Genomic DNA, 25,860 nt, shown 5'->3' with positions numbered 1-25,860 from the left:
GGCGGCGCGGGGCTGCGCGGCCGCCGAGGGCGCCGGCAGCTTTCGCTTTTCCGCGCTCCTTCCACGTGACGCCCTCGCCGGCCGGGCTCTTCCTCCGCGATGAGTCCCGCGCGGCTTACTGAGTACGTCGCCGCGGGCAGAGCCGCAGGAGGAGGCGCCCAGCCCCCGTCTCCGCGCGGCGGCATGTCGCTGGGCTACCTGCCCGCGGGGGTGACCAGGTGAGCGCAGAACGGGCGCGGGGAGGTGGGCAGCTAGCGAGGAGCGCGGTTGGTTCGCGGAAACTACGCTCCTTGAAGCGGAGGGGCAGAGGCGGCAAGTTGGCCCCCTTGAACTTGGCGGGGTTACTTCGGAGTAGACGTCGACAGGGCTGCGCTGTGATCTGTTCTCGTTTATTCTTTTTAAACTGCAGGGCGCTGTCTCCCCATCCCCTCCAAATTGAAATCAAGAGTTCAGCAAATTGTGTAGGCAATACTGTTGGTCCATGGGGAGAGGGATTTAAAAAAAAAATGCAGTAGAATTTAGAAGTGCAAGGACAGCTAATAAATAAACCTAATAAAGGTTTGGTGCTATGGTACCCTTTTTCAAGTTAGGTAACTTTAATATACTATTTCAACTGGAACAGTTCTGCAACTTGTACTTTCATCTATTTCACAATTAATCAAAATCCTCCCATTTATTAATTTCTAGGGTTTAGAGGGGTCTCCCCCAAATCTATAACAATACCCAGATGTTGATTTTAGTGTATTGGGGTTATTCAGAATGAGCGTGTTTTGGGGTTATTCAGAACGAGTGTGCCAAACTTCACCTGGTGTTTCAATAATAGAATTGTCTTCTTCTTCTTTGGTGATCACTCGTAGCCGAGTAAGATTGTCTTCCATAAACACGGTTTTAACAATGAGTCCGTAAGTGACTGTGGAGGCCAATTCTGGATCCAACGTCCTTCCACAGTGGGGACATTGGTTTCCAGGTGGGAGTTGATCACGGTGTGGATTTGCCAAGTGTGCCTTCCTCCTAACACGTTTCTCCCTTGCATCCTGAGTTTGAGTGTCTTCAAAGTCCATCACACCTTTGGTAAAGGCTGTTCTCCAGTTGGAGCGCTCGCAGGCCAGTGTTTCCCAGTTGTCAGTGTTTATACTACATTTTTTTAGATTTGCCTTGAGAGAGTCTTTAAACCTCTTTTGTTGACCACCAGCATTACACTTTCCATGTGTTGGAAGGGACCACAAGGCTAATCTTGTCCAACTTCCTGCAATGCAGAAATCTTTTGCTCAACGTGGGGCTCAAACCCGCAACCCTAAGATTAGCAGCCTATTGCTCTACTGACTGAGTTGGCTGTTGTTTTGGTGGTTGCTTTCCTGTTTTCCTCTTTTTTAAAAAAAGTGACGCAGAGAGCATAGCAAACTTAAGCTACCTGCTTCAGAGATTTTGGCAGCCTTCCTGAAAGCTGGTAAATGAATGGTAACTTACCCGATTAAGCTGATGACATCTGTGTCTGGCCTGATAAGGCAGAAGAAGCAAGAGACCCACAAGGAGGCCTGTAAGATCTTGCTCCCATAGTTAAGACTTGGGCATTTATGTAACGCTTTACTGAAATACGGTAATTGCACCAAGTGATGTTACTCAAATAGGTGTCTTGCAAGTAGGTGAGAGTTGTAACAGGATCAGGACTGGAGTCACAAATGTAACATGTGAATGCTTCTGTTCAAACCTTTCAAATTCTCCATCAGAAGACACAGTACCGTGATGCCATCGCAGATCTTTACTACAAGCCGTGAGTTGGCATCTTGGATAATTTCACATCTTTGAAACCGGTGGCTTTGGATGGGATGGGGTTGCCTCTGAAGCTAAGTGACGTGGGCATTACAAGATGAAAACTACACGGGAACCCACAGACTTTTCAAAATGGCTTTGGCTTATTCTGCAGTTGTCCAGGTGGTGTTTTGTGACATACCAAAACTCTGCTTGAGACTCCATCCATGCATATCTCCTGCCCAGAGCACCATGCAGACGGTGCTGTTCCTGTGCTCACAGCTCAGTGCTCTGCAACTAGCAGGGCAGAACTGAGTTAAGTACTTATTTAGGACTTTCCGGGAAGGCTGTGTTTGCTCTCACACCGGAGAATACAGTGGGTCTTTCAGTGTGATTATTTTTAGTCGTGAGATAGGTAGCAAGTTCTGGGTTTGTTTGGCTAATGCACAACCACAGAGACCTTTGGATTCAATAATTCCTTTTACGGCAGCGGGATGTTTTTATAGCTTTGACGTTTGTGCAGCTTTACAGGGCTAGTTATAGCAAAAAGGTTAGAGGAAACAAAATTGTCTCGGCTGCTTTTCTGTTGGTAAGGTGTCAACAACATGCTGCGAGAACTCTTCCTCCCAGTGTCTTAGGGACCAAACTGTACCTTATGCAACTGTATGCAAGGAATTTTTTCACAGCCCGCTTTCTTTCTCCCTCCCCCCTTTCTTTTTTGCTAAGCCTCAGATTTGGGAGTGACCAATGCACATGATTCTCAGTGGCGAAATAGGGAAAGCAGAATGACATTTCCCTTGTTCCTCTTTTCTTCTGCTCTTCCCCTATTGCACACCCTCAGAAGCATGGGATCTTGCAGGCAAGGGCTGGAAGTTGTCTTGGATTGGGAAATGGGTTGAAGCGTCCCTCCCCTTGTATATAATACGTAATTTGGACCTTAGCCCGTAGCTCAGATTGGTTATACTGAAGTTGCTTTGCAGAAAGAAGTCTGAAAAATCCTAAGAACAATTCAAGTCTTCTTACAAAGGTATCTAGGTTACAGAAGACTTCAGCTTATCTTGGGTTAATCTGATTTACTTTATGTTAATGTTTACTAGCTGCTATTTTTTAAAATGCCAGCAGAGATGTATAAGCAGGCTGACAAGGTGTGATGAAACAAACCTCCCCTTTGGAACCTGGGGCAATGTGCCTTTGTTCTCTTTAATGCAAAGACCTTATTCTTTAATGCTTTTCAATGATGGTATGGAGTATCCGTATGCACAATGTTAAGATGTGTTAAATTTAAATCCTCAACCTTTTGTTTATGGCAGAAGTATGATGACGCAGCTGGATATGGATTTTAAAGAAGAACAGTCCCTAAAAGAGGATTTAAAGTTCTACTTCATGAATCCATGTGATAAATATCGAGCTAGACGTCAGATACCATGGAAACTGGGACTTCAGATTTTGAAGATAGTTTTGGTTACTACCCAGGTAACTTTAAAAAATTTACTTGCACGGAATCGGATATTGTTTCTTCATGCCTAATGAATAAGTAAATGAACAGTCCTATCGGTGACTCCAGGTTGCTAATGTTTCTTTTGGATGGTATTCAGCTTAGTTTTAGTCAGATATGACCCATTTTAAATAAATGAACTCGGTTACATTAATTTCAGGGGTTCAACTCTCTGAGTATTCAAACTTGGTTGAATACTGTTCAGTGTAAATCATTTCTCTGCCTGCTGTCCTTTCCTGTAATTGTCCTGCTGTGAAGCTGTCTTGCTACATTTGACTGATGATGATGATGATGACCATGTGGCGATCATGATAATTTGTCTGTTTATGCATGTTTTTCTGTCTTCATTTACCTTCACTCTGCTGGAACTTTAGCCTTAGTTCCTGATAGTTCCTTGTGCTTTACGCCTGAAAGGTATTCCACATACAGGGATGGGTTTCTGCATTTGGGAGACCTTCAGCCTTGCACCTCCCTTATTATTGGAGTAACCTGTGTGTTGGATGCTGGGTAAGAATAAGCTGCTAGATGTTGCGAAGGATTGTCTTGATAGCCTTGCCTCAACCCAAGATAGAGCTATGCTAGTTTCTTAGAAGGCTCTGCACACTTTTGTAATCATGTGGGGTCAACAGAATTGCAGCTGTTATGTACTGAGTTGAATAGATTCCAAAATGTAGCAGTCTGATTGGTCCTAGAACATTAGGATTCAGAATGCAGCAGTCTGATTGGTCCTCGAACAATAGGATCCAGAATGCAGCAGTCTGATTGGTCTACAGGAGCCACCCAATCCAGCTCCAGGTGGAAGTGAATCCGCAACCTGATTGGCCTACAGGAGAATCCCAGAATTAGCCAATCACGTGGGGCCCATTGTGTAAATAATGTATGTAAAGCAGACATTCTGGGGGAACTATACAAGTGCCGAGTTTTGAAGTTAAAGGGTCATAGGAGCAGTTTGTCTAAGAACGTGCTGAGTTTTAGTCTTGGAACAGTTTTGAGGGAAGCGTTCTGTACAGTGCTGACGTATCACTACAGTAATAAAATATTTCCCTTTTCCCTTCATGCTGGATTGCAGTATGCTGCTATGTAAGTATGAAGGATGAAGTTTATACCGTACTTTGTGTTTCTCCACCTGGGGTCACTTTCTTGCAGCCTCGGTAGCTTTGTACAGTGGTACCTCGGGTTAAGAACTTAATTCGTTCTGGAGGTCTGTTCTTAACCTGAAACTGTTCTTAACCTGAAGCACCACTTTAGCTAATAGGGCCTCCCGCTGCTGCCGCGCCGCCAGAGCCTGATTTCTGTTCTCATCCTGAGGCAAAGTTCTTAACCTGAAGCACTATTTCTGGGTTTAGCGGAGTCTGTAACCTGAAGCGTATGTAACCCGAGGTACCACTGTATTGCAAAAAGTGTTTTTTAATCTTTTGTGGTCAAGTGAATTGATTGCCCTGGTTTAGCATGTGCTGCTTGGAATTATAAACCTAGAACTATAAAATGAATGCACATTCAGGCCTCCTCTTAGACTTCAAAAAAATAAAAAATATTCTGCCTACTTGTCAGTTCTTGAATGGGCAGGAAAGATGTAAAATCCATGGACCATGGAGGCATTATGCTTCTGAATGCTAGTTACAGGAGGGGAGAGTGCTCTTATGCGCAAGTCCTTCTTCCTAGTTTCTCACAGGCTGTCACTGTGCAAACAGGATACAGGATTAGATGGGCTATTGGCGTGATCCATCAGGTTCTTATGTTCTCAAATGCATTGTGATAATTTAAAAGTAATGCTAATTTTAGGAAAACAACTATAACAAGTCTGCTTCTTGTGGGATGTTCTGGCTATTATTGCTTGCTACTGTCAGAAGAGGGACGCAGGTGGCGCTGTGGGTTAAACCACAGAGCCTTGGGCTTGCCAATCAGAAGGTTGGCGGTTCGAATACCCGCGACGGGGTGAGCTCCCATTGCTCGGTCCCTGCTCCTGCCAACCTAGCAGTTCGAAGGCACGTCAAAGTGCAAGTAGATAAATAGGTACTGCTCTGGTGGGAAGGTAAACGGTGTTTTCGTGCACTGCTCTGGTTCGCCAGAAGCAGCTTATTCATGCTGGCCACATGACCCGGAAGCTGTACGCCAGCTCCCTCGGCCAATAAAGTGAGATGAGCACCACAACCCCAGAGTTGGTCACGACTGGACCTGATGGTCAGGGGTCCCTTTACCTTTACCTCTTTACTGTCAGAAAATTGGTGGCGATTTGAAGATAGAAGAGAGGGAGAGATAGAAAGAGATTATTAGAAGCTGCTATACAAACCTGAGTTAATTTAGCTTGTGTTGGCCACTGTGAAGAGCAGAAGTAGAACCAGTTCAACTCCCCAGCTGCTTTGCCCCGTGGTAGAGATGGATTCTCCCAAGTGCTTGGTTTATCTATTTGAGCTCTACATAGATATTTAAGATTGCTGGGAGTATTCATCGGATTCTTAAGCCTACATGACTACATTCAGAATTATTGAAGACTTAGTTATGGGAAAGCCTCTCTAGATTCACAAAACTTCCTCCCTGCTACTCTGAAGATGTTCACTTCTCGCTGGTCATGAAACATCAAAAAGATGTCAACCAAGCATCTTTTTACCCTTACAAAAACATTAAAAGGCCAGCAACTTTAAATGCCTAAAGTGGTTTAAAAAACCACGTATTTCATTTAATACGCGACACTGTGTGTACTCCTTATGTTCCTTCAGATCATTTGTAGATGATTCGGGGGGGGGGGAGCCATAGCCCATGGTTTATGTTCATTAGAATCCAAGTACCATATTTTTCGCTCCATAAGATGCACTTTTTTCCTCCTAAAAAGTAAGGGGAAGTGTCTGTGCGTCTTATGGAGCGAATGCGTGGTCCATGGAGCTGAATTGCCCAGGGACAAAAGGCAGATCATGCCTCTTTTTTTTAGAAAGAGGGAAGTGGGTGTTGAAACAAAACCGCTGAGCAGCTGATTGGCAAGTGATCGGGAGGGATAAGGGACTCTAGAGATAAAGGAGGCTGCCTGGGAGGGGGGAGGTAAAAGCACATAGATCCTCAGGATTTTTGCACTGGGTCACCCCAAATTCACCATCAGATCTACATAGCATGCCCATGGCTACAGCCTGCATCAAAAAATCACGCATCCACTGTTTCGTGGGGCCGCAATGGCACAGATCCACATGGATTCTCAGGATTTTTACATTGGGCTACCCCAAACTCACCATCAAATCACATATCATGTCTGTGGCCACAGCATGAACCACAAAAATCAGACATCCACTGTTTCGTTCAGAATTTTTTTTTCTTGTTTTCCTCCTCTAAAAACTATGTGTGTCTTATGGTCAGGTGTGTCTTATGGAGCGAAAAATACGGTACATTCCCCTGCTTTTCCAGTTTAAAAGATCTTTGACAGTCATGCTAGACATGGCCTCTACCTGGAACTTTGTGGAGTGCTAATTGGATTTGTGTGCATGAGGGGAGAAAGGGAAGCATTTACAGTCGCTAACGGTAAAGACTTTACAGTAAGGTAAATACAGTTCTTCATAAAGCGGCACCCAATCTCTAACAAAGTCTTGACATTTTTCATGCCATAGCAAATAATACAGCAACTTAAGATGAGACGCAACATTTTGTTTTACAATATATTATAATGGGGATTGAGGTCAAGAAATGAACGACCTGATCATATAATTCCCTCTGCGTTTCCAGTCACCAGATTGATCGTGGTCAAATTCCTAAACAATGTGCCACAATCCAAGCTTGCTGAATTATAGTTTCTCTCAGTGGTAGAACAATAGTTTAGCTGTAAAACAATTGCATGTTTTCCCTTTCACATGTTTACCTTGTGTTCTGATGACATCAGGGTTCTTAAGTGGGGAATCCTTGTTTTTACAAAGTTTGCTTACTCCCCAGGCTCTTAAATCAGGAGCAAATTAGTTTAATATCCTGGCTAGTATATGCAGGACTGAATTGTTGATGTTGGTACATGAAATGAAGCAGCAACTTTCAGTCCTGATGTTTGCTCCCACATTACTGAATCATGTTTTAGTGAGCCAGGGTTTGTGTTATGTATGACAGAATCTACCTCTTTCTTTCTTTTTTTTTCATTTATGTAAAGCTCGTCCTTTTTGGTCTGAGCAACCAGTTGGTGGTTTCTTTCAAAGAGGAGAACACTATGGCTTTCAAGCACCTGTTTCTGAGAAACTACTCTGGCATTGATGAGGATGACTACAGCTGCAGTGTGTACACACAGCAAGATGCTTACGATAGCATACATTTTGTGGTTGATCAGGTAAGCATCCGTCTTATGGCATCCACACACAGAGTTTAACATCATAGTTCACATTGCTTTAGATGTGCCAGTTTCTGGGTTGTAGCAACAACCACTTTCAAACCCATATTCACCAGCGACTCGTTCCAGATGTGAACAGGTACTCTTAGCATATCACTTGAAAATACGGTTTTGCCATTACGGGTTTGCAGCCTTTCTGAAGAAGTGTTTTCGTTTTGTGTGTTTGCTTCTCAACTAGTACCGGCAACTGAAGAATATATCCCTGGGTACCCTTGGTTATGAGCAAGATGAAGATGACTTGCGAGGCTTAAAGATTTGTAAAGAAGAGTATAAGAAAGGCACAGTACTTTCCTCCAATGATACACTTCACATAGACAGCACAGTTGAAGAAGGTACGGTGCTAATGTTTTTTTTTTCTCTGGGAGAAAATCGGTCTAACTTCATGAACGAAGGAGGAATTGAATCCCATTATATCTCCTGTTTTTATACAGGTTTTGTACTCTTTATGTACAGTTTAGCTGCCAATGCTTTTAAAAAAACAGGTGTATGAAGGTGTAGAATCTTCAAGGCTTCCCATTACATCAGGGAACACATTTTATACTTTGAGGCTGTTTACAGGTGCTTTTATCATGTTGTTACTTCTTGCGAATGCTCCTATCTGTAAAAAAATATGCAGCTGTGGCGTCTCTCTGCCACAAGTCTTCCATTCCTTGATGTGATTACAGCACACAACAATTTACCAACCTGTAGAGAAGTTCCAGGTATTCCTGTGAATTTGCTTTTGCTTTCTTGTTTAGTCGTGTCCGACTCTTCGTGACCCCATGGACCAGAGCACACCAGGCACTCCTGTCTTCCACTGCCTTCCGCAGTTTGGTCAAACTCATGCTGGTAGCTTTGAGAACACTATCCAACCATCTCGTCTTCTGTCGTCCCCTTCTCCTTGTGCCCTCCATCTTTCCCAACATCAGGGTCTTTTCCAGGAAGTCTTCTCTTCTCATAAGGTGGCCAAAGTACTGGAGTCTCAGCTTCAGGATCTGTCCTTCCAGTGAACACTCAGGGCTGATTTCCTTAAGAATGGAAAGGTTTGGTCTTCTTGCAGTCCATGGGACTCTCAAGAGTCTCCAGCACCATAGGTTTCTTTCTTTGGGGTTTATATTTGAACACATGCACTAAAAGTTGCACCTGTGTCTTGATGGAGGTGCCAGTATAAAATCAATGGCTACAGTATACTTCTGTGAGCCCGTGCATATGACCGTTCTGCCCCCAATGTATATTAAAACTCCTTACCATTGTGGCACACTAATACAGATGAACAAATTCTTGGAGCAGTTTCACTGTCTGCATGGACTCGCTTTATATAGAGACAGAGCCTATTGTTCCTCATTGCTAATTTGGTGGGAATTAGACATGCATAGGCTATGGGCTGCATGGATAGAGAAGTAGCATGCTATTTACATGCAGAAGATGACACAGACTGTTTTTGAGATTTGCCATTGCATGGCGTTGCAAAGTGGGGTTAAACCCTGGGGTCAAAAAGGTTGCTGTTTTGCTGCATAATCCTCCATAGTCTTAATAGTCCTAAAATGAATTACTCCCAAGTAGATGTCTCTAGGATCACAGTTCTAGGTTCCTTGTGGTACAATTAGAAATGCATTTATGTCTTTTGGATTTTCGTTTCACTTCCAGAATGCATTGTTGTGAAACCACACGACGAAACGGGCCACTTTAAGAATTCGTCTTTTTTCAACTTTGAGTTTTATAGGTAAAGTGCGGTTTGGGGACACCAGTTTTATTTGTGTTTCTAAAGAAGCGGGGGGAACCTAACATAACACAGTATCTTCTTGCACCCAGGCTGATACAAGTGATAATTTCATTCAAACTGAAAGGCATTGATCTACAAACCATCCATTCTCGTGAACTGCCTGACTGCTATGAGTTTGAAAATACTGTAAGTGCTGTTCTTGTTATTATACACATAGACAATGGGATCCTGTCTCTCAAATTACTTACGATGGGCTTCAGTTCCTTTTCAGTTCCATAGGCTCCCCGCCCCCACCTTGAAAAGTACATAGAGCTGAAGGAGGAAGTTGGTAGAGTGGCAGTCTTCTACACTTCCTCTTTAGCTCCAGGTTTGGATCAGCAAAGAGTGGCCAAGAGGACAGGAGCAGAGCTGTGAACTTTTTCCTTTTTTAAAGGGAATTTCCCTTATTCCGAATAGGATTCCTCTCAAGAAAAGGGAAAAGTTGACAGCTATGGACAGGAGGTAAAGGGGAGCAATATGGGACACTGAAAAAGGAGATGGGTGGGTAGGAATTTGAATTCCAGAAGAATCAGGGTGGGGCGAGGGAAAGAAAGAACATGCACACACTGGATCCAATGAAACATTTGTAACATAAAGTGCATAATTCCCCCTCCCCACACATTTCCCTTAGCCACTGTCAAATCACAGGTTGCAATTGTTTCCATTGACAGAACAGTAAAAATCACTGATATTTACACTTACACTGTGTGTGAGCAATGCACACTGATGCTGTATTGCTTCAAGCAAGTAAATTAAAAACAACAACATTTATCTCAACAGATTACTTTTAACAATAAAGCCCACAGTGGTAAAATGAAAATATTTTTTGATACGGATGCTGATATTGAAGAATGTAAAGACTGGAACATAACTGGCTCTAGTAAGTATCTCTGTGTGAGAGAACTATATCCATGTTCGAAGATGAACACAAAGAAGCCTGGGATTTTCGTGTGTGTCTCGCTGATGAGTTGGCGAAGGGGCTGGTGGCACTGTGGCAATTTGCAGAGCTAACTTCCTTGCAAGTAGCAGTTTTTACACAGGGACAGGCTTGTTCAGCGACATTGTGATGCAGCTAGCAAAGGTGATCCTGCTAGCCTGTCTGTGCCAGTGGGGCATATGGAGTTAGTTTGCTATGCAAGTATGCTCTCAAACACTATTAGCCCAGCAATGGTGGGCTAATCCTAACTAATTTTGTAGCAAAGTTGGTTTAACTGTTCCGAAAGCAAAATGCACCACCTCTTACCTGGACAGCAGATCATAATTACTATTTTTTACCTTTAAAACTATGTGAAATTAAAAAAAAAGCTGGTGGTGGTAGAGCGACCTGTTTAAAATTCTGGGTCTGTAATGTGAATATACTCTGCAGAGGCTTAGTCCTTGCTGGGTCTACAAACTTAAGCTTGCTTTTGGCTACAGAAGCATCAGCCCTGACCATCTGAAATTGACGGAGTGCAGTAGAGGGGGAGGCGTTAAAAGAATATTTTGTTTGGATGCAGGTTGCAAACAGGGTGGATCATTATTTAAATCACTAGTCAGTAAGACTTCATTTAAATCACTTGCAGAAAGACTTCTTCTTGCTGGTATAATCTTAATATTTACAACCAGGTGAAGGTTTCATTTTTAGAATAATAAATTTTCAGAGTAGTTTTTACAGTTATATAAAAAATTACTGATTTGGTTATACTATTAGAAATACATAGACAGATAATTATGAAATTATTGTGCGGTTTAATAAGTTAACTGTTTATATTTGGACAACTTTTCTGTTGTACAGTGGTACCTCGGGTTACAGACGCTTCAGGTTGTTTGTTTTCAGGTTGCGCACCGTGCCGAACCCGGAACTACCTGAACAGGTTACTTCTGGGTTTCGGCACTCACGCATGCACAGAAAAGCTAAATTGCGCTTTGTGAATGCGCAGAAGCGCCAAATTGCGACCTGCACATGTGCAGACGGGCGCTGCAGGTTGCTGACCTTGCGGCTTGCCAATGTGCCTCCTGCATGGATCACGTTTACGACCTGAGGTTCCACTGTACTATATTGGAAGGGGAAAATCAATAATTTCCTTAATAACAATTTTAACAATTTGTTTAACTAAAACAATAACATTGTGGCATATGTATCCATGTTTGTTAACTGATGTGGTTAAACAATTTTTTTTTAAAAAAAAAACTTACACAGAGTTTTAGCACACATGAAGAACAATTCTTATTTCCTGATACAGTGGTGCCCCGCAAGACGAATGCCTCGCAAGACGGAAAACTCGCTAGACAAAAGAGTTTTCCGTTTTGGAGGTGCTTCACAAAACAAATTTCCTATGGGCTTGCTTCGCAAGACGACAATGTCTTGCGAGTTCCTGCTGGGTTTTTTTCCTCCCCCCCTTTTTCTAAGCCGCTAAGCCGCTTATCAGCTGATCCAATCAGCAGATAAGCCGCTAAAAGCTGCTAAAAGCCGCTAATAGCGCTAATCCGCTAATCCGTCAACGGGCTTGCTTCGCAAGACGAAAAAACCGCTAGACGAAGAGAATCACAGAACGGATTCTTTTCGTCTTGCGAGGCACCACTGTAAATAGTTTTTGAACTACAGTCATACCTCGAGTTGAATGTGCTTCGGGTTGAGCGCGTTCAAGTTGCGCTCTGTAGCAACCCGGAAATATCGGAGTGCGTTACTTCCAGGGTTCGCCGCTCGCGCATGCGCAGACGTTCAAAATGACGTCACGTGCACGCGCAGATGTGCCATCGCATCTTGCGTTCCATTCGGGATGCGAACGGGGCTCCGGAACAGATCCCGTTCGCATCCCATGGTACCACTGTATAATGTAACTTAAATAGAAAACTATCTCTAGAAAGATTTTCCCTCCAAAAGCATTTTATTTTAAAAACCCAATTTAAATTTTAAAAAATCCGATTTAAATAAAAAATCCTGATTTTTTTTTTAAATAAATCATTAATTTTTATCCACCCTTGTTGCAAATCAAAGTGTAGCTAGAGTTGAATACAAATACTTTTGCTTTTTGGAAGAGGTGGTCTACCTACAGATGTGCAATAACTTTTTCCTGTTCATTCATTTGCTTCTCAGCCCTCTGTTTCATTTAAGGCTTACTGAAAGAAAAGGGAATGTAATTTAGACTTTCTCTCTAAATTACTTGAGCACCCCTATGCTGATTAAATTTTGCATTTTTTTAATCTAATAGTTCAGAAAAACACACAGTATCTTTTGGTTTTTGATGGGGCTGTCATCGTCATCTGCATCGCTTCCCTTATCCTCTGCACACGATCCATCGTTCTTGCTCTGAAACTGCAAAAAGTAAGCATACCTTTGTCTTTGTGGTAGATGTGTGCTTGGCTTAAAAAACACACAAAAAAAACTATCCTAAAACAGGAAGGATGGGCTGAACCTACAAGAAATAAAGTAAGAACAATTTGTCTGGCATTATCTGCCTTGTAGCTTAGTCAGGAGTTCTCTATGGTGGCTGTACTATTGGCAATTTTGGATTTGTCTCTCAAGCAACATGAAGGATAAGGCTGTCATCCACTGTCAGAGGCACCATACCTTAGAATACTAGTTGATTAGAACAGAATTGGTGTTATGTACTGAGTTGAATAGGATCCAAAATGCAGCAGTCTGATTGGTCCTAGAACAATAGGATTCAGAATGCAGCAGTCTGGTCCTCGAACAATAGGATCTAGAATGCAGCTGTCTGATTGGTCCGCAGGAGCCATCCAATCCAGCTCCAGGTGGAAGTGAATCCGCAACCTGATTGGCCTACAGGAGAATCCAATCACGTGGATCCTATTGTGTAAATAATGTATATAAAGCAGACATTCTGGGGGAACTTCCATTCCTCCTCACCACTGTGAGCTGAATAAAGAGCATGAAATCCACTCTCGACTCAGAGTATATTTCAACTGGGGAGTTTAGAACAGAATTGGAGTACTTCTGCTGCACTCATGCCCTGCTTCTAGGCTTAAGGAATCTGGTTGGCCACTGTAAGAACAGTATGCTAGACTAGACAACAAGACCAGTAAGGGGCCATGTGCTGTGTAAAGGAATTATTGCCCACACATTTATGGCAAATATAAAATTTAGTTATCTTTCGCAATCTTCTGGTGGCCATCCATAGTCGTGAAACAAAACCACTCTATAATTTAGTGCAATACTTGTTATAGTCACTTGGTGGACTCTAGTAACGTGAAGTACCGTATTTTTCGCCCCATAAGACGCACTTTTTCCCCTCCAAAAATGAAGGGGAAATCAGGGTGCGTCTTATGGGGCGAATGCCTGCAAGCCTCGCGCGCCCGGCAGGAGGTCCGACCGGGTGCGCGAGGCTTGGGGCGGCAGCCTGTCGCCCGAAGCACGGGGAGCCCTCTGGAGGGCTCCCCCTGCTTCGGGCGAGTGTCTGCAAGCCTCGCGCACCCGGCAGGAGGTCCCACCGGGTGCGCGAGGCTTGGGGCGGCAGCGGACTGCTTGCGCGCACCGAGAAGCTTGGGGCCAGCTGAGCTCAGCCCGCCCCAAGCTTCTCGGTGCGCGCAAGCAGTCCGCTGCCGCCCCAAGCCTTGCGCACCCAGCGGGACCTCCTGCCGGGTGCGGGAGGCTTGGGGCGGCAGCGGACTGCTTGCCGGCATGCAGAAGCTTGGGGCGTGCTGAGCTCAGCCCGCCCCAAGCTTCTAGGTGCGCGCAAGCAGTCCGCTGCCGCCCCAAGCCTTGCGCACCCAGCGGGACCTCCTGCCGGGTGCGGGAGGCTTGGGGCGGCAGCGGACTGCTTGCCGGCATGCAGAAGCTTGGGGCGTGCTGAGCTCAGCACGCCCCAAGCTTCTAGGTGCGCGCAAGCAGTCCGCTGCCGCCCCAAGCCTTGCGCACCCAGCGGGACCTCCTGCCGGGTGCGGGAGGCTTGGGGCGGCAGCGGACTGCTTGCCGGCATGCAGAAGCTTGGGGCGTGCTGAGCTCAGCATGCCCCAAGCTTCTAGGTGCGCGCAAGCAGTCCGCTGCCGCGCCAAGCCTTGCGCACCCAGCGGGACCTCCTGCCGGGTGCGGGAGGCTTGGGGCGGCAGCGGACTGCTTGCCGGCACGCAGAAGCTTGGGGCGCGCTGACCTCAGCTTGCCCCAAGCTTCTGGATTAGCGCAGCGCACCTGGGGGGGAAATAAATTTTTTTCCCTTTATTTCCCCCCCTAAAATCTAGGTGCGTCTTATGGGCCGGTGCGTCTTATGGGGCGAAAAATACGGTAAATAGGTTTTCTGCTCTGAAAGAGTGGGAGTTTTCTAATCGTTCTTCTCAACGCTTAAAAACAGAGATTTGTGAATTTCTTCCTGGAGCGATATAATCGCCACGTGTGCAACGCAGACCGCCTGGAGTTCTTAAACGGGTGGTACGTCCTGGTGATTATCAGTGATGTGATGACTATCATAGGCTCCATCATGAAAATGGAAATAAAAGCCAAGGTGAGCCTTAAAAACCCCCCAAAAACCAGTCATAAATATTTTGGCCTGTTCTCGAGCAGCTGCTGTGGGAATCCTAAATTGCCAAGCCATGCTTTTGAGGTATTGGAGGAATCAACTGTGCAAAATCTTGTTTTCCTTTGTTTTCTTCCAGAATCTTACAAGCTATGATGTCTGCAGTATTTTGCTTGGCACGTCTACTTTATTCGTTTGGGTTGGAGTCATTCGGTACTTAGGCTACTTCCAGACCTATAATGTAAGCACTAGAGTAAAAAAATTCCATAGTGGAGTTTTCCTTTCTTTTAATGCGTGTGAGAACACTACCTTACTTCAGACAAGCAGGTCTGGGTCTGGTCAATGTCTGGATGGGAGACTCCCTGGGAACAACATGTTTACAACCGTGGGTACAATGATGGATTAGATTCTGCCTTTCTTCCAAGAAAAGAAAGTAACACTCTCTTCTTTTCATAGGTGCTCATTTTAACAATGCAAGCATCGTTGCCCAAAGTGCTAAGGTTCTGTTGCTGTGCTGGGATGATATACCTCGGATATACTTTTTGTGGCTGGATCGTTTTAGGACCATACCACGACAAGGTATGTGGGTGTCTCAGTTTGTGTAACTGGGATAATGTAAAAAGTACATGTAAGCAAACACAGTGCTCTCCAGGTGTGGCTGAAGCACAGTTCTCAAAGCCCGCTAAAAAAAATTAAGCTGTGCATACTCTGGGACGCGGGTGGCGCTGTTGGTTAAACCACAGAGCCTAGGACTTGACGATCAGAAGGTCGGCGGTTTGAATCCCCGCAACGGGGTGAGCTCCCATTGCTTGGTCCCTGCTCCTGCCAACCTAGCAGTTCGAAAGCACGTCAAAGTGCAAGTAGATAAATAGGTACCGCTTCGGCGGGAAGGTAAACGGTGTTTCCGTGCGCCGCTCTGGTTCGCCAGAAGTGGCTTAGTCATGCTGGCCACATGATCCGGAAGCTGTACGCCGGCTCCCTTGGGCAATAAAGTGAAATGAGCGCCGCAACCCCTGAGTTGGTCACGACTGGACCTAATGGTCAGGGGTCCCTTTACCTTTACTTTTACTCTGCATTCAAGATACTTATTTGTATATGCATGCTTCACTCTGCGTTCTGAATGAAGCGTGTATGTCTTGGAGTCCAAATAACTCGCAACACTTGGTTTTGTTAAGCAAACCTCTTTACTGGAAAAGAAAATCGAAGGAAATAACGAAGTTTGCTCAGGAAGGAACAGAAAACTACTAGGGCTTTTTGTCTGTGGCTCACCCTCAGGTTTCTCACAAGAGGGCAGTCTTGTATCACAGTTGCCCATTGACTGTGAACATGATCTCTTCACTGAAAGAAGACCGGTCTTGGTAGTTGGGTCAGAAGTTCAAGTGTTTTCATCCACTTCTTTGGTCCAAAATACCTTCAAACAGCAGTTTAAATTTGATCTCGCTGAAATCGCTGACAGAAAAGGCTCATTGTTCTTTATAAGACTTTGCACGTGCATTATGCAGAGTCCCAGCACTATTTTCTAACTCAGTAGGCGGTTTCTGAACAAAGAATTTTATTTTATTTTTCACACCATTTATATGATGGCATTTGGCTTTTTAGTTCAGACTTAAGAGGTATGAATGATATTTAGGCCTGTGCACTTCAATTTATAGTGGTTTTAAAGAAAGATTTTATAAAGCGAGCCTTTGATTCTTCCAAGTGCAGTTGTCTCTAATGCCAGTTTTTCATGCGTTCCAGTTTGAAGATCTGAACACGGTAGCCGAGTGTCTGTTTTCTTTGGTCAACGGCGATGACATGTTCGCTACATTTGCTCAAATCCAGCAGAAGAGTACTTTGGTGTGGCTCTTCAGCCGACTCTATTTGTTTTCCTTCATTAGCCTCTTCATATACATGATCCTCAGCCTTTTCATTGCCCTTATTACGGATGCATATGATACAATAAAGGTAAATTTATTGAGTTTGTGTTTCTCAAGAGATATGAGCTATAGTTCAAGAAGGAACAAGAAGTTCCCAGATGGTGAGCTGGACTTCAATAACGTTTACTAACTTTTGTTGTTGCTCCTTAAAAGTATGTAACTGTGTAGACTGGGTGGGTAGAGTTTGTTAAAAGGGGCATGAAAACTGGCTTCCTCTCAATTTCACTCGCTTGCCCTGGCATGCGCCATATGTGACGGCGATGGAACCTTCCAATCTCTGTCTGTAGTAAGTTGCAAAACTAAGGTTTCTCTATTTTTGGGAATGCTAATGTTCCATTTTATTAAGCTATTTGACAGCTATTTCTCCACATAGAATATGAAACTTCAGCTCTTCCAACTTTTGCTGTAATAATAAGGCAGGAATAATAATAATAATAATAATAATAATAATAATAATAATAATAATAATAATTTATTATTATTATTATTATTATTATTATTATTATTATTATTATTATTACCCCGCCCATCTGACTGGGTTTCACTAGCCTAGGCGGCTTCCAACAGAACACCAAAATGCAATAACTTATTAAACATTAAAAGCTTCCCTAAACAGGGCTGCCTTCAGATGTCTTCTAAAAGTCTGGTAGTTGTTTTTCTCTTTGACATCTGGTGGGAGGGCGTTCCACAGGGCGGGAAGCAGGTAAAGGCAGTCCCAGGCCCATGTAGAGTTTATCTGAGGCCAGGGGCGGAAGTCTTGTTGGAATAAAGTTATAAACGCAAACAAAAAAAGCGGTCTGTCCCTGACGGGAGCCCCCCCGGCCGGCTTACCCCTCTGTGGCCCAGGGCAAATGTACTCGGCTGCCCCCCCCACCTCTGCATGGGCCTGGGCAGTCCTGTTTTGGCTGCACAGCCTCAAAAGACACTGAAAGCCAGAAGATACCGCTGTCTTCCCTGCCCTGGTTGTTTTGAACAGTAGTATTGAAAACCCTGTACTAAAGTAGCCTGGCAAAGTGTGTCTTGGAAAGGATATAGGGAGCAGGAACAGCAAATTGTTTGATATTTTGTCAAGCCCATGCATACGAACATTAGTAGTTTTGTACTGATGTTGCAGGTTGAGCTTGTTCTATTTAGAATAAGAGGATGCAAAGGGGAGAGCATTTTTATCTCCCTCCTTACAGTGTGCACTATAAAAAGAAAAAAAATTGATCGCAACCCTACAACTTGGTTTAGCCTTGCAAGCTTCTGCTGTGACTTCACCCATTCCTCTCCACCTGTGATATACAGAGTCGGGAGAGCAGTATGAAACGGAGAGTGGCTTCCTAAACAAATTGTCCCCCCTCCCTCCAACTCCTGTTTCAGAAATACCAACTGATTGGTTTCCCAGACACAGACCTACAAGAATTCCTAAAAGAATGTAACAGTGAAGAATACAGCACAGAGCCACGAACATTCAGGAGTTTCTGCTGCTGCAAGAGGTCAGTGTGTTGTTTCTTCAGATTCCTTTAAATTCTGCATACCGTATTTTTCTCTCTACAGGACGCCCTTTTTTCCTCCTAAAAAGTAAGGGGAAATGTGTGTGCATCTTATGGAGCGAATGCAGGCTGCACAGCTATCACTGAAGCCAGAACAGCAAGAGGGAGAGCTGCGCAGCAATCCCTCTTGCTGTTCTGGCTTCAGGGATAGCTGCGCAAAGCCTCTTCAGCGAAGTCGGAGCGTTCCTCCTCCCGCTTCGCTGAAGAGGCTTTGCACTGCTCTGCTGAAGCCAGCACAGCAAGAGGGAGAGCTGCACAGCGCCTCTTGTTGTGATGCCTTAGCTTGATCCTCCCTCCTCCTTCCTCTTCAACAACATTTGATTCAGAATATTGTTTTTCTTGTTTTCCTCCTCTGAAAACTAGGTGCGTCTTATGGAGCGAAAAATACGTTCTTTGTAAAGAGCTCTTTGTAAAGAGCTTTCAGGTTAAGGTATCCACCTGGCTTTTCTGCTGTTGTACCTTCTATGCCAGCTTTTAAACACCTGCTGGAAACTTTAAATTCCTCCAAGCTTATGCAAGCAGTTAAGAATCATACGAGTTGGAAGGGAGCCACAAGGGTCATGTTGTCAAACCACCTGCAATGCAGGGGTCACAGCTAAAGTCTCCATGACAGAAGAGTACATCCTCCACAATGGGTTACTGGTCTTTGTTTTGAACCTTGTTGTTTTTTTAAAACTTTTTTTGTATTGTTTTATCTCACTGTTACAAACTGTTTTGATAGGTTTGGCTGGTATAGCGGTAGATAAATATTTATAATAAGTAATAAAATAAAACTATTTGGAAGTGGCTTCTTCTAGCAATGGAGGGGAAGAAAGGGATCACATGCAAATCTCTCCTCTTGTGGAGCAACTGTGCTAAGGACATGGCTGCCCACCAGGAAGCTAACAGGTTGTGAGGTGTATTGTCCAGAATACCTCTCTTAGTGATTGCATAGGAAAAAAAGGATTGTTTTCAGTTACATAGAGCCGGAGAGGACCATGAGGGTCATCCAGTCCAACCCAGTGCAATGCAGGAATCTTTTTGCCCAACGTAGGGCTCAAACCCAAGACCCTGAAATTTAAGAGTGCTGTGGCATCTACTATTGCTCTGGTACTGGGGCTCCAGGAGCAACTAGGACCAAGCAGCAGAAGGGTTGAATGGAAGTAAGTGCTGGATTTCACATGTGGAACTAACCAGTTTTTTTCCTTCTAAAATCTTTTAGTCTTGAGTATTAATATTTACAACTCGCCTCCATCAAGCAAGACTTCCAAACGGCAGCTGAAAAATGCCGCATTTAAAATAGCCCCTTCACTATCCCTAAAGACAGGCTTCCTCAACCCCCGCCCTCCAGATGTTTTGAGACTACAATTCCCATTATCCCTGATCACTGGTCCTGCTAGCTAGGGATCATGGGAGTTGTAGGCCAAAAACCGAGGGCCGAGGTTGAGGAAGCTTGCCTAAAGACTAGTTTTCTTTTTTTAAAAAAGAAAGGAAATGCTTATCAATACTGAAGCAATATTCGACCATTTTGGATAACTTTTTAAATAGCCGCATATGGACACGTCCTGTACTTATTGTCCAAGGACAGCTTGAGGTTAAGGGCAGAGCACACCGGACTTGTTTTCCTGCCCTACTTCTCTCCTTGCATCTCTCTCTCTCTCTCTCGAGCATAGCAGTCATTTGCTGACACCGAACATGTATGCGCTAGCCTTGAACTAAAATAGAGGGCACACAAAGGCCCCCTGGAGATGCATGTTGTCCAGTATTCAGTCTTTGCTGGCTGTCTCTCTTTACACCAAGGTGTCGTGCCAGTCTTTGGCTCCTCATAGTAGGTGCATAGCAGGGAAGGTGAAATATACTTGGAGTCCTGTAGTGATTTCATGCTCTTTGTTGCAGCTTGTAAAACAGTGATTGAATTGCCCCCCAAACCTCAGGCTTTTATATACATTCTTTACACAATGAGTCCCATCTGATTGGCTGATTCTGCTTCCCTCCTGGAGCCTGATTGGTCTTTTCCTGCAGGCCAATCAGTTGTTGCATTCTACGATCCTACCAGCCTAATAGGCTGGTTAACTCCCTCCTGGAGGCTGACTGGTCTTTTCCTGCAAACCAATCAGTTGTTGTATTCTAGGATCCTACTTGCCTATTGTTCTAGGATCCAAGCTTAGTACATAACAGAAGGGCTGTGGCTCAACGGGAGAGGATCTGCCTTGTTTGTAGGTTTAGTTGCTGGCAGGTAACCTAGTCTGGGGCTGCTGCTACTTGATGCAGACTACTCCATGCTACATAGACCGATGGCCTGACTGGCAACTTTCCGATGTTCCACCTGCGATTCCTGCTGAACATCTGGAATGTGTTGTGAGACCCTCTTGCCTCTTTTCATGAACTCTGGATGTAGGGAACACCCAAAGAGAGCTGTAAATATATGAAAAGGGACTGATGATAGCAGACTCGGGACTCATCATTGCCAGGAACTGATAACTGAGGAGGTTGGAAGCGCAGAAAACAGCTGCAGCTACAGATTTTAGCGCTTTATCTTGTCTTTTCATTATTATCCATCTGAAACGGTGAACTTCTTCTTTCTGCAGACGGAAAAGCGATGACAACTTGATACTTATTAACTGAAGATGGGTGGTGCTGGCATAATTTTTTGCACACGTGGAGGTAACTGCTGGGAAAAGCTGAGCCTCCTGAACTGCAGTAGAACCACCGCCATGTGGTTCTTTCCCCCCTCTACGAACCAATGACTACAACTTTATAAAGAGAAGTGGTGGAGTCGTCCTGCAGTCCACAGTTGGAAAGCTCAAAAACTGTACACCTTGAGCTAGCATTTCATCAAAAGCTGATGACCATTTCTTGCTTCAGTTGTAAATAGATCATCTTGCAAGTCGTGGTCAATGAACTTCAGAGAATCGGTTATCATTTGGTCACTTCTTGATTTGCAACCTGCTTTCTAGGTATTTTTATATTAAAATATTTAAATGAAACTCACCTCCTAAAAGAACACAGAATATTGCGGTTCTTGGTGACAGTACCATTCGGGAGATTCATTTTTAAGGTTTCTTTTTTTGGAATTACAAATGTAGGTTTCCCCTTTAAACCTATGCAAAACTTGTACCATTATGCTTTCTCTTCTTTCTGGATTTTGTTTCATGAAATTGATCTAAAAAGCTGTTTGGTCATTTGAGGTTCACTCAGCCAGGTGTGCATTCCCCCCCCCCTTTAAAACAAACAAAGAATCAATCATTGTGTGTGTCATCCCTATTGTCCCCTTGCATCTAAATGAGGCTGCAATTCTTTACATTGGCCAGGAGATGAAACTTGCCTGCAAATCCTTTACAAATCCATTGCAATGGGAGGCCTGTTTTCTCTTCATTGGCTTCCGAAGCAGAAAAGAGGCTGCACCCTAAAACCACTGGCGGATGATAGAGCCCCACCAGGACCCTCTCAGCCAGGAAGGCCTAGAGGGGGCTTTGCCTCCTATCAAGATCTACCCAGCCTTCCTTCACCTCTCACTGTCTGCTTGTAACCACTGGCCACCAAGTATAAAGCAGTAGTGCAGGTGAGGACAATGCGGGATTGAGAAGGAGGGTGGAACTTTGGGTGAGCCGCTTGAACTTTAAGGCAATTATAAACCCTCAAAGACCCAAGTCTTTCCTGGCATCTGCAGTAGAAACAATGGCAAGTCAAGACAGGTTGTGTGACTCCTAGCAGTAAATTCAAAAGAGGGGGAGTCAACAGCACAGGCTACAGCCTGTACCCTAACAAGGAAGGGAGGCAAGCAAACCAAACCAGCCAAATTGGGGCCCTTTTCTTTGTTATCCGTTTGGTGGCAGGGGGTGAATTTTTTTCTTTTCCTTAGGCTGCCCCCATTAAATAGCCCTTTGAATTAGGTAGAGTGGAATGACAGTTCAGACTGAGGTGAATAATAACCAGGTTTCGTACCAGATTTTTCCAAAACAACCCGTGCTTTTGCTAAAAGTTTTAAAAGGCAACGAGCCTAAAAAGCTGTTTCGAGAAAATTAGTTTAGGAAACCCTGAATGCAAGGACCTTCCCATTACATAAAACCTTTTATTGAAGTGAAAACGACACATGTATTGATGATAATTCTCACGCGCTAATATCTGAGAGTCGGACTTGCATAGCAGGTGGGACTGGCTTTGTGGAAAGATCAGGACCTGCTGATCTTAGTCTAGCTTAGCCTATGCTTAGCCAGATGCTTGCAAGAGGTGTGATAGCCCTTGGTATCTTTAGGAGAAAAATAGCTTTTCTGTGTTGCTTGTTACATAGCTGGTGTTTGTTCTAAGTTTGCTATATATCAGGCAGTGAACTCTTGTAGATTTTATTATGTTCGAGCTCAGTTCAACTCCCAATAATGACAGTGGATAGAACGACTGAAAACGGGTTTATTGGGAAATGAAAGGTCTAGGAAACCCAGCCAAGAGAGATCCTATTGAACCTAGCATGATCTGCCTTCAGGAAATTTGCCGTGTTAACTGTTGGCAATATTCATCGAAACACAAACAATTAGGATTTCACTTTTCTGCATCTGGCATTTAAAAGTCTCATGGGATAGCAATCATATTATACTGTAATTTCCCCTTTTAAGTGCCATATAGTTATTGGCACCCCTCCAGGTACCTGTCACTATCAAGGGTTTATGAGGGAAAGCACATCACAATAGCTTTGGTATACAGCCCCAATGTAACACAATGGGACTTTCTCAGAAAGACCTTGACAAAAATTGCTAATATTAACGGGAGGTGATTTAAAGGTGGTTGGAGACCACATGCAGACTAACCTTGAATGAGGAATAGGGCTGGGCCATATCTGGTTTTCAACATCGTGCTTTTTCACCAGTTAAACAACTCCATATAAACAGGATGGAGCTATGTAAAGGCATTGGCTGGCTTCACGGTTTTCCCCGCATTGTGATTTTTGCTGGCACCTGCTTTTATGATTCGCTGCCCCATGTAGGAGCCAGGGGAGAGCTGAACCAACAAGAGTTAATGGGAAAATTGAGAGAAACATTGGCTGGCTTCATGGTTTTTCCCTCATTGTGATTTTTGCATCACACACACACACCCACACACCATGATTTGAGATATATATTGCTAGGTCAAAAATTATGAAACTGATATCACGATAATGGACTTCAAACCAGTTTTGGATGATATAGGTATCAATATATTGCCCAGCCCTAATGAGGAATGGTAGTTTGCTGAAATGTTTAAAATTTTATTTATTTATTATTATTATTATTTTATTTTTACAAAACTGATGCTTTGATTTGGCAGATATCTATACGAGGGCTCCCAGTCCAAATCATTAGTAGTATACCTTCTATGCAGCACTCACAGCTCCTTTTCTAAAATAAGTTATGTTTCTTCCTCTATAAACCTTTTTGTGTGCCCAGTCTGCATCCAGGGTATACAAAATATTAGTACATGCCTCATGACAGCACAATTCTGTATTTTCAGTCTCCAGATTTAATTTTAAGTTACTTTGCAAGAACATGGAAGAGTCAATCCACTACTGTACTACCTTAAAGGCAACAGTGGTATGGGACTACAATGAAATCTGTTACAAGGGGGTTGCAGCAATTAGTAGTGAAGTTGCAATTATAAACAGCATGAAAAATAAAAACTATTAGGATCTTAAATGAAGGCATAATCTACCTGGTTCTCCAGCAGCAGTTAAAATAATGGAAGATAAAATATATGAACTAGATAAGATAAATCAGAACTGAAGGATAAAAGAAGATTTCAGTTGTATCTTAGAAGTAATTTGAACAGGTAAATAAACATGCCACTGCCCTTAGAATAAATGAAGGAAACTGCCCTTAAAAAGAAATGCAAAAATTGGAACCAAGACTTTTGATTCGAAAACAATGGAAGATTTGTCAAGTACTATGCACCGTTATATAAAAGCAGTGACTCAGGAGGGAAATGAAATGTTCCAAGTTAATTCTGAATGTATTTTGGAGGATCGTAACTTACCTAAATGGCAAAGTAACATTGGAGAAAGTGCAAAGGCAATTAATAAGCTGAAAATCTCATTGACCTGACTGGTTTTTGAGTGCTTTTCTACAAAGCACTTAGAGCACCTTATGCCTTATTTAATAGACAGAGGAGGGCGTGCTAGAAACATGACTGTGGTTCAAAAGAGTAGTTATAACCTAAACTAGGGGGTAAGCTGAGAGCATGTTTCATCATACTGACCAATCTTGCTACTTAACTCTTTACATTAATCTGGGAGAAGAGTTGAACTCAGTAATTTCTAGCTATATTGGTCTGGATCACATCTAAGAAAGATCAACAATTTTGCAATTGCTTTTATTCAGATTATTTCCAAACTATAATTTCTAGGAATTGCAGTCCAGAGACTTCTAAAACGGAATTATTGGTATGTTCTTCAGGGAAATATTATGTTTTATAATGTTTGGGTGATGGGTTGATCTGTTACTGTGTTTTATAAACTTGTATCCCTGCCCTCCAATGTAAATATTGTCTATGGTGACTTAGGATAATGAGTACACACACTATTGAATAATTGACATGATTCTGTTTTATGAAATCTGGACAAGTGTGAGTGCAGGTTAATCTAGCAAAGAAGAGTATATAATTTTTTTTCTACCCCCAAGAAAAATCTAATTTAGTGTTAGCATTGCGTGTCCTCCTTTAAAAACTAGGAGGAATAATAATGGAAAAAATGCTGTCCCCAGTGCACAATGAAAATGCTGTGAATTTCCACATGGGATATGCTTTCGATAGCTGGAGGCCACTGTGGAGAAATGTGTTGCAGTCCTACTATGAATCATCTTCAAAGGTTGAGGGAATGAAAGTCGTTAGTTTAATTGAAATGATGGAAATGACTCAGCACTCTGTAGCAGCAAGAAATCTGAGAACTAGCCCTAACTGTGGCCTAAGATGCAGTGGAGGGGAGAGGCAAGACCGCTTTGAACTCTGCAAACCAACTTTCCTAGTTTGCTGCTGCACCAGAAAGGGATGCTGTCATTTGCCATCTTGGGTGGGTGGGGGAGACACACAACAAACTTAATGTACCGGTTCATGGCCTTAGTGAGGTGAGCAGTACAGGTGAGTGTTATAACCAAGTAGCAAGATTGGGTGGGTGGTGTCATTCTGCCACTGATTTAATTCTAGACAGTTTCATTTTAGTAGCTTTAGATGGGGAGGTGTAACACAACCACATGTGTGTCCCAAATCGGTTGTATTTATATATGTGCAAAGTTTCCACTCCAGTGATGGAGTGCGATTCTATGACGCTCTTTGTTGTGAGTACATTTGGTCTAGTCCAGTTCTTGTCCCGTCCCCCCCCCCCGCCTTTTCATTGAAAACCTTTTACTGGATCAGCTGCAGAAAGGAAATGATAAATGATCTGGGTTTAAGCCTAATGACAGAGGAAAAGCTATCTTCAGGACCAAGACATTAACCATAAGAGTCTGAGTACCCTAAACCGCCAGAGTTAGGAATTTCAGATTTCAAATGATTCAGTATTGATCATATATTCTTATAACTGTCCATTTATCTTACATATTTGTAAAAGACTCTGGAAAAATGTAGTATTCTACTGACTTGATTGCTTCCACAGTAGCCCTTTTCTCCAGAATAGACATTGTTAATTCA

At 43.5% G+C, this 25,860-nt stretch overlaps 1 protein-coding gene and 1 long non-coding RNA gene across 4 annotated transcripts in view; one reads left to right on the top strand and one right to left on the bottom strand.

Annotated features, from left to right (window-relative positions):
- The first annotated feature begins 78 nt into the window (after positions 1-78).
- Positions 79-25,860, top strand: MCOLN2 (mucolipin TRP cation channel 2). 3 transcript variants are annotated; one of them, XM_081194043.1, is made up of 14 exons: positions 79-218; positions 3,063-3,222; positions 7,359-7,532; positions 7,771-7,924; positions 9,219-9,294; positions 9,384-9,480; positions 10,114-10,213; positions 12,525-12,637; positions 14,622-14,771; positions 14,923-15,024; positions 15,240-15,362; positions 16,521-16,727; positions 18,062-18,177; positions 20,802-25,860. In XM_081194043.1, the coding sequence occupies exons 1-14, from the start codon at positions 100-102 to the stop codon at positions 20,836-20,838; spliced, it is 1,728 nt and encodes a 575-aa protein (XP_081050169.1). In that variant the 5' UTR covers positions 79-99; the 3' UTR covers positions 20,839-25,860. The 3 variants fall into 3 exon arrangements, with proteins under 3 accessions (XP_081050169.1, XP_081050168.1, XP_081050170.1); XM_081194042.1 differs by having other exon boundaries at positions 3,060-3,222; XM_081194044.1 differs by lacking the exon at positions 79-218 and adding an exon at positions 2,550-2,776 and having other exon boundaries at positions 3,060-3,222.
- Positions 4,805-25,860, bottom strand: part of LOC308586950 — a 28,343-nt gene continuing 7,287 nt past the window's right edge. Inside the window, exon 3 of the long non-coding RNA XR_014008164.1 lies at positions 4,805-4,923. This is a non-coding gene — a long non-coding RNA (uncharacterized lncRNA). The remainder of the gene's footprint in view (positions 4,924-25,860) is intronic.

This window comes from Podarcis bocagei, assembly GCF_964188305.1.
Source record: "Podarcis bocagei genome assembly, chromosome: 5".
Classification (NCBI taxonomy): Eukaryota; Metazoa; Chordata; class Lepidosauria; order Squamata; family Lacertidae; genus Podarcis; species Podarcis bocagei.
The sequence above is the reverse complement of the archived record's forward strand: the minus strand, read 5'-3'. Positions and strand labels throughout refer to the sequence as shown.

Coding starts and splice junctions, on each gene's coding strand:
- MCOLN2 (XM_081194042.1), top strand. CDS start 100: ATGAGTCCCGCGCGGCTTACTGAGTACGTCGCCGCGGGCAGAGCCGCA. Junction 3,223..7,358: donor TAGTTTTGGTTACTACCCAG/GTAACTTTAAAA, acceptor ATTTATGTAAAG/CTCGTCCTTTTTGGTCTGAG. Junction 7,533..7,770: donor TACATTTTGTGGTTGATCAG/GTAAGCATCCGT, acceptor CTTCTCAACTAG/TACCGGCAACTGAAGAATAT.